Genomic DNA, 8739 nt, shown 5'->3' on the forward strand with positions numbered 1-8739 from the left:
GGACCCAGTGCCCTATGGGCTGATCCAGCAGAGTCCTGCCGGCAGGCAGGGCTTCCTGCTATCCCTGAGTGTGGCTCCATCCCCTTCTCCCTGGGGCAGTGGAGCATCAGGCAGAGCAGGCACATACCTGTGGAGTGCAGCTCCCACAGAACAGCCCATCTTCACCCCTGTGCTGGGCTGTTCGATACCTGCCTTCATCTCTCCTAAACAGGGCTTTAAATACAGGGTTGGGAAAGCTGAGAGCTGTGCTCAGCCCTTGGCATGGACAGGCTGAGCTGGTTGTTCCCACTGTGTGCTGTACTGGCAGGGCTGTACCAGCATTAACTGATTTCCCAGGAAGGAGAGCCCACCTCCTGAGTGGGTACTGTTGGTGCCAGTGAGCAAGAGGACTGCCCTGCTTGTTCATTTAATATCCTGCAGGGCTGCTGTGAAGGTGTGGGGCCCTGGGGAGCTCACCAGAAGGTAAGAGCCATGCTTGTACCTCTATCCTAAGGGAGATTCCACCCATGAACTGTGGGAGATGGCTGCCCTCTCCTCATGCCTGGCAGCAGAGCCTGATGCTCATGCTCCCCAAGGGCAGCTTCCCACAGCTCACCCTCAGACTTCGTGGGGTGCAGTGAACACCCCAGGGCCAGCAGCAAGTCTGAGCTCCAGGAGCTCCCTGGTCACTCCATCCTCTTCGTTGCAGACCCCAAAGAAGAGTTCTGCTGGGGGTGGGAGCCTGTCTGCCCCCACTGTGTGGGCTTCAGGGCTGGGGGAGCAGGGTTGCCAGCAGGCTCTTCACGCAGAGGACGCTGGTGGCAGGGCTCGGGTGACGGTGCCCAGGTCGCGCTGGTGGGCAGGAGGAAGAGCTGACTCTGCTCGCTGGCAGCTCTGCCGTGCTCAGGGCTTCGCTCTTATCCTGCGAGGGAGAGACGCGGCTGCTCGGGATGGGAGCAGCGCTGCCAGCTGGCAGGAGCCGTGTCCTGCCTGTGTGATCCCGGCAGGAATTGTGCCCGGAATCCCTTTGGCACAAGCCCGCGGGACCCGTCTCCGCCCCCTCCGTCAGAACTACATCTCCCAGCGCACCCCGCGCGCCGCAGCCAGATCTCGCGAGATCTCGTGCCTATAAGAACGCCTCCGTAGCTCCCCGTTCCCTCCGCCGGTCGCGGCTGCCGGAGGCTCCACCATGGCCGGGCCGGTCTCGGCCCTGCCGCGCTCCGCCGCCCCTCGCTGACCGCGCCGCCCGCGCCATGAGCTCTGCGCAGCCCGACGCTCCCGGTAAGGCCCCCCCGCGCTCCCCGCCGGCCCCAGTGGGCCGCGCTGGCGGTCGCTGAGCGCTGCGCTCTCTCCGCAGCGCTGGAGCCGGGCGGCGGGGCCCGCCGGGGCAGAATGTCGCTGCCCCTCGGCGTCCGGCGCCGCGCCTTCAGCTACGACGATGCCCTGGAGGACCCGGCGCCCATGACGCCCCCCCCCGCCGACCTATGCGCCGGCGTCCTGTGGAAACAGCCGGTCATCCCCGAGCGCAAGTACCAGGAGCTGTCGAAGGTACGGGCTGGGCCTTGCCCTGGCTCGAGCATGACCCCCGGGTGTCCCCGCAGCCCTGCACTCCTCTGGGTATCCCCCTCCTGTCATCCTCTCCTGCCCCCCGCAGCAGGACCCTCGGGAGGGGTTGGGGACAGAGCCCGGCATTCCTGCCCGGCATTCCCTGCTGTGGGAAGGGACAAGCGCGTGCTGAGCGTCTCCTCGGTGTTTGTGAATAAAACCGCTTTAACCGGTTGTAATCAAACTAGAGCACAAGGGTGGGTTTAGGTTGGATGCGAGTTCTTTCCTCTGAGGGTGGTGAGGCCCTGGCACAGGTTGCCCAGAGAAGCTGTGGCTGCCCCATCCCTGGAAGTGTTCCAAAGCCAGGTTGGACAGGACTTGGAACCTGGGAGAGTGTCCATGCCCATGCCAGGGGGTTGGAATTTGATGATCGTTAAGGTCCCTCCCAACCCAAAGCATTCTGTGATTTTGTGCTTTGAGTGCAGGACCAGCCCTTTTAAATTTAGAGGTTGTTTTCTAAGTTTGAAGTGAAATTAAAAGTTGCTGAGTGGACTTACATAACTCTGATCCCATTGACTTTAACCTCTGCTGTACACCTCCTTTTGTTTTAAAGTCTCCTGTGGAAGAGAACCCAAAGTTGTGGTTTTGCACAAAGAGCAAGCTCTCCAGCCAGGGAGCTCCTGTTTTAGGAGGAGGAAGTCTGCGTTTCACAGGATTTCTTGTTTTCTAACATTTTTCTCTTTCTTTGCTGGGGTCTCATGATCATTGGTAGAGCTCTGACCTCTTGATACACTGAGCAAGAAACAGATAAAAGGAACGAAGGGAAAACAAGGTGTTCACACCAGGCTCTTCTCTGTGAACAGCTTGTGCTTGAGCTGCCTGTGGAAGGTGCTCTTGCCCAGTTGACCTTGAAGTCCAGTTTGCCTTTGAGAGAAATACAGATGTTCTGTTTTCTTTGCTGCTGACCTTTCTGTACTTGGCCTAACAGCTTGTTGGCTCTGAGCCTGGCAGGTTTTCAAATGTTAGATGCAAGTTTCTTGTTCATTGCTATGAATTCTAAGGTTCAAGCTCTGAACATTCCTGGGCTGCAGTGAGCATAGTGTAGGGATTTTTCCCATGGGATGAAGGCTAGAGCAGCTTGGCCTCATGTCTCACTTTTGTGTTTAGAGATGTGTCCTGGCCAGGTGCTGAGATACTTTCCCGTCTCAAACTGTCCCCTGCTGTTTCCCACAGGTTGAGGAAGGGGATGCAAACACGAATGCCCCCGTCATAACTCCTTCATCGTCCACTGAAAGCGTGAACAAGGTGCCTGTGGTGAAGGCCAAGGCCACTGATGTCATCATGAACTCCCTCATTACGAGTAAGAACTCACCCCTCACATGGTGGCTGATGGGGAGGGGGCAGTGAGTGTCCTTGATGCCTCAGGGTAACTTCTGGAGTGGCTGGGGAGCTCGTGGGTTCAGACTGACTCTGCTCTTGAGCTGTGTGAGTTCTTTTAGGAGGATACTTCTAGAAGGAAACAAGAAACTAGGGAATAGGCTACACTTAGTGCTTCTGTGTTTCCAAGGGCTGGAGGTGGGTGATGTGGGAGGAGTGCAGGGTACATTATGTGCTGACAGGACACTGCAGTCCATGTTGCTGGAGTGCAGAGGCTGCTGCTGTTCTGTTTGCTTATTAACTTGCTATTTGTGAATGACAGGCAGAGCTCTGACATTAACCCAAGCGGTGAGAGCTGACACCCTGTGCTAATGGAGTTCTTGCTGGCATTTATGTTAGTTAATAGCAGCAGCTGCCTTGGTGACAGTAACACTTTAAAAAAACAAACCTCATAAATCATGATGCTTTAAAATAAAATTAGATCAGTTATGTTTGCAGAGAAGTTATGTTTGCCCTTTTGCAGCAAGGGGAATTATTCTTATGTTAATCTGTCCCTGCTGCCTCTTCTTTCAGCAGATGGGATCTGAGCTGCCATCTTTTCCTCCAAGCAGTGCTTCCAAACACTTCTAGATTTTCAGACAAGCATTTTGGAACCTTTGCATTTATTTCTGTCTTGGCTCAAAAATAACCAACACGTCAGAAAATAACATCCAGGAATATGGACTTTCTTCTGGAAAGCAGCTCCTATTCTGGTTAAAACCGTGATAGTCTAAAAATGTTCTTGTGCAGTAAGAAGTCAGGAGCCTTGACTGCACCTACACCTTCCAGGAGACAGAGTTCCTGTGGATTTGTCATATCTACAGTGCAGTATCCCTGCAAATAAATTTACCATGGGAAGCATTACCTATTTTAAAGAAGACACTGGGCTTTTCTAGTAACGTCTTTGTGCTCTGATTCCTTTTGACTTTGGAGTGAACATCTTATGCTGGAGGTTTGGAGAAAGTGCTTATGTTTATCAGAAGTGAAGTTGATATCAGTTTATTGGATGCTGGCTTTGTATTTGGCTGAAATATCTTATTTTACTTAATCTGGGTAATCACTGTGAGTCTTTAACACCTGTTCTGCAAGCCTTCTTTGAATCTAGAGGGCAATTTAAAATAACCAGCTTTTTGATATCTCCTAGATTTAGGAAGTTGTAAGTAGGAATGATGCAGGGTCTTGGGTAAGATGGGATTAATTACAGGTATTATGTATGTAATGTATCTGGTGATTTGGGACAAATCACTGTACATCTGACTTAGCCCTGTGTCTCAGGGTAGTTTTCAAATCAGAATAGCTCATTAGCTTCATCTTCTTGTCTGGGCTTATTACAATGTGTAGATACAAGTGATGAAAATGAGTCTGCGTTTGGTTGCTTAAGTTGCCTTTTCTAGAACTGCCTGTGGTGGCCTTTTTGTGTGAATTTGTGCTCTTTTTGTTCCAGAGGAGACTCAGGAGAGCATTCATCGCTTTGAGCAGCAGGCAGGGCTGAGGGAGGCTGGCTACACACCCCACAAAGGTCTCACCACTGAGGAGACCAAGTACCACTGGGTGGCTGAGGCAGTCCACGTAAGGCTTGTTTTCCACTGGATTTCTCCATGCAGGATATGTGCTACTTTAACATCTATCTGGTGGCATAACTTTTGGAGCATATTGCTTGGACTCTCCTTAAGCTGCTTCCTCTGAAGCCTTTCAGCTCATTGGGTAAAAAAGGATGCCCACTGGTACTTTAAAGTTAGCCTTAGCCTTTGTAGTTTTGAAACAAACTTTTTTTTTTTTTCCTGAATTCTGTCACATTTCAATGTCATGAAGTTGTCACAGTTGTCTTTCCAAGTGGGGACATCCCTACACAGTCATTTCTTGCTGTACCTTTGAATGGTGCCCTGCAGTTAACTTATTTAACTGTTTATCCCAAGAGAACTTGTTAACTGTGCATTTCTGATGTGGAAGTTACCAGATGGGATTGGTTTTGCTTCTTACTGAAAACAAAGGCAAAGGTCTTGAATGAACGTGTTACTATGGGCAACTGAGCTCATAAAAAATCTTGGAGTTGGAATTTAATAGTCAGCTCTCCCAGTGTCCTCCCACGAGGTCAAAGTTTCAGTAACAGCATTGGTGAATTACATTAGTGTGGCTTGAATAGCCACAGGAGACATTACCAGGTGCCTGTGCATTTTGTGTTTGAACTGTAACTGCCCTTCAAGTGACTTCTTCAAAGTTCAGTTTGTACTGTTCAGCTTGAAACAACCTGGTTTGCATGCACCCAGTTCCTGTTTATTTTGTGCCCAAGTTCATCTCTGTTCCAGAGCAGTGATTTCATCCTGGTGTACATGAATTGCTTCACAGGGTCTGGTACTCCTGACCTTGTATCTTGTGTGAGAACTGGTCTCACTCTCATAGGAGAACTTGTGGGACTGAAAGCTTTGTTGCTCTAAAAAGTGCTGGAGACAAATGGGTGCTGTGGCAGTTAGAGCTGTTAACCAGGTAGCTGAGCTGCAGCAAACTCTGCTGTATCCATAACTTCCCTATGAGTACTGGTGTTCCTTCCTCTAGCCTGGAGGATGTGTCTTGAGCATAGTGAACTTCTAAAATGCTTATATTTGATGTGGAGAGAAGCTTAAGGGGTGCGTGCAGGTATTATAATACTGGGTGTAACTTTAGGTTGTAAAGTGACACTTTCACTTGTGATAGAAACAATTGTCTGGTTTTGGGTGTTGTTCCTTGTGTCTTGTTTTTAAGCCCTGTTGCTTCTGTGTTTCTCTTCCTAACAGAAGCTAAAAATGCAGAGTGGAGAGATGACAAAAGATGACAAACACAATTCTTCTGCTCAGTCCACTCCAAGCACCAGCCCCCACTCCTCTCCCAAGCATAAAAACAGGTACTCTGAGCCTGGCAGGCCACTGCCTTCTTTGGTTTCCTACAGGCTGCTCAGGTGGGAGCTGCTAAATAACCTTATCCAGAGAGGGACTGTATGGGCTGAAATTCAGAGCCTGATGAGGATATGTGTTGGATAGATCCAAATGTTGGAAGACTGTGGAACTTGAGCATGCATTAAATTGCCCCTGTTAACTGCATGGGAAGTTCCTGGTACAGTGAGGTCACTTGAAGTATTTATTCTCGTGTTTTATACACCTCAATGATTTTTTTTCCTTAGGGCTTGGTTTAGTCAGGGATCCTCTTCTTCTATCGCTGGCCCAGACTTTGCCATGGAAGCTGGTGGGGACAAATTGCCATCTGAAAGGTGGAGCTTTTTTGGACCTAAAGCCATCCAGAAATCCACCACTGATCCAGGTATGTCCTCAAAAATCTGCTACCTTGGAAGAGCTAAAGGAGAACCATCACACAGCAAACTTGCTAGCTTTTTCTAGAGTCTTATCTTGCTTGCCTTGTTGCTTTCTGGGACCACCTTGGGAATGTTTGCTATTCATGTAATTTCTATGCCTAAATATAAAGCAGTTGGGTAAAACCTGTGCTGAGGATCTGGAATTAGGAATAACTTGCACTGTACTGCACTGAAAGGGCAGGGTGTGAAGGTGACAGCATTTTACTTTTTCTCTGATGTGTGATGCAACCAGGAAGTGGAAGTGCCAGCCACTGATGTGGAATAGGCTTTAGATGACATGGAGCTGCTGGAATTTTCCGGCTCCCTGTGGTGTGGGGTGTCAGTGCTGCTGCTCACTCCTGGCAGCAGTAGGAAAAGGACTTGACTGGTTTTCCTGGCTCTTACTGTGATTTTTTTTTTTTCACCAGGAGGATTTACTATTCAATCCTATAAGGGTGCCCAGAAGCCATCCCCAATGGAGCTGATGCGTGCTCAGGCTACCAGGATGTCAGAGGATCCAGTCACCTTCAAGCCACCCAAAATGGACATTCCAGGCACAGATGGGAGGAAACAATCTCCACGTTCCCACAATATCAAACCTCGGGATCTGAATGTGCTCACTCCCACTGGGTTCTAGAGGAAATCTTCTGATGTTTTTAGCAGGATACAGGGTGTCTTAGGCTCTGCTTCCCTGTCCCATGTGCTGCAGTAAAATAGGAAAGTCTCCCTTCCAGCTCTTCATCTCAGAAAAGGAAACAGTTGTGACTGTTCTCCTAAAGCCAGTCTTGGAAAAAACTCCTGCACTAGTCCTAAACCAGTGTAAACCATCCTGTCTGCTGCACTGCACTGGTTTGGGCTGTCAGGCTGCTCTGGATGTGCTTCCCAGTACACCACACCACAGTGAAACCCTGAGCCATGTTTTTGGGACAGTAGTCCACGTGGTGTGTGAGCACCTGGCTTGTCTGCCTGTAGTCTGGTTGTCTTGTCCTGCTCAGTGCTGAAGGACCCACGGGAAGGTGGTGGTTCTGGCTGGCATATACAGAGCTCCAGTAGGAAATCATGGAAACAAGCAAGGACTGAAAACTGGACCGTTAAATGCCAGAAGGAGGTTGGGGAATGTGATGGGTCAGTTTAAGTGTGGCATTCCCTTACTATCCACTGTAACCATGTAGTTCAACACCTATTTCTTCTTTGTTCTTGGTATGTTTTTGTAAAGGGAAAGTGGACCAATGACCATTCTAAGATGCTCTTATTGGAAAGGCAGGGAGCAGTAGTGAGGAAGAAATCCTTCTCTTCCAACTCTTTGTTCCTCTAAAAAGGTGGAAATGACCAAAGCTGGTGTGGCTTGAATCAAGTAATCCTCCTCTCTTCTTTCTGCAAAACAACACTGTCCTACCTTTTAGACAGCAGACTTCCAGCTGTTCTGGCAATCTGGGTACAGCTTGATTTGGTTTTGATTCTGGTTTTCTTTTTCTTCCTAGAATCATGTAGAAGTGTATTAGACAGCAGGAGCACTTCTCAGATAGAGTATTTTATCAGCATTAATGTGTTCTGCAGGGCTGAGGGAGGACTGAGGGCACATTAAGGCTAAACATTCCTCCCTGTTATGGTACAGCTGGATGTAATTCTTGGTCTGGGCAGAGCCAGTTACTGGGAACAGCTAACACTTGCTTTCATGGAAAGTGGAAGGAGCTCCTGGTTACCATCTAATCCCTTAAGCATGATAGGCAGCATTGCTCTGTAATCCTCACCTGTCCTGTGGCAAATGGGTCACCTCAGGTCTCCTGTTGATCTCACGATTGTGTTGCAGAGTCCCTTAGCCAGCAGCAGCCTTGCATCTGGAACTGGAAGCATGTCTGTTGCCAGGACATTACACAGAGGTTTCTCAACAGCTAGTAACTGTTGAGCTCTGGGGTTTTTGCCTTCTTGAACCAAACATTCCTCCCAGAGAGTGAGGCAGGGCTGGCTGCTGGCTCTTCTGAAGAAGCACATTTTGTGACACTGCTTTCTCTCAAGCTTCAGCAGCACTGCCAGTGATGTGTTGTGTGAAAGTCCCCAACCTAACCCAGCAGTTCTCACCGTCACCACTCATTTGCACCTTGGCAATCAAGCTCTCATTTGACATTAATTTATTTGTTATCTGTATTCATGCCTCCTAATGTGTATGTTTGTTTTGTTTGTTACAGGAAAATAAAATCCTTGTGAATGGAGGTCCGTGATGTGTGTTGGTGCTGGCAGAGCATCCGTGGGAGAAATGTGGGGTCAAGGTTCTGCCAAATAAGGCTCTGACAGCACCTCACTAGGGTAAATGTTTGCTCACAAACTCCCCTTTGACAGGGAGATCAGGTTTAAAGCCATACTCAGTTCTGTCCTAGGGCAGGGGAAACTGAACATGAAGTCTTTGTGTTTTCTTGGGCTATTCAGATTCTTCTTGTTCCTGAGATTGTCTCTTGTTGCCTGTGTGCTGTGTTTGCACC

General features: G+C 49.2%; 1 protein-coding gene across 1 annotated transcript; it reads left to right on the forward strand.

Moving 5' to 3' along the window:
- The first annotated feature begins 1111 nt into the window (after nucleotides 1–1111).
- Nucleotides 1112–8472, forward strand: KIAA1191 (KIAA1191 ortholog). Its single transcript, XM_051793431.1, has 7 exons — nucleotides 1112–1260; nucleotides 1337–1527; nucleotides 2758–2884; nucleotides 4385–4509; nucleotides 5712–5818; nucleotides 6095–6231; nucleotides 6691–8472. The coding sequence occupies exons 1-7, from the start codon at nucleotides 1233–1235 to the stop codon at nucleotides 6897–6899; spliced, it is 924 nt and encodes a 307-aa protein (XP_051649391.1). The 5' UTR covers nucleotides 1112–1232; the 3' UTR covers nucleotides 6900–8472.
- The last annotated feature ends 267 nt before the right edge of the window (nucleotides 8473–8739 follow it).

Source organism: Manacus candei, unplaced genomic scaffold (assembly GCF_025592945.1).
Source record: "Manacus candei isolate 608988 ecotype Guabito, Panama unplaced genomic scaffold, ASM2559294v1 h1tg000037l, whole genome shotgun sequence".
NCBI lineage: Eukaryota > Metazoa > Chordata > Aves > Passeriformes > Pipridae > Manacus > Manacus candei.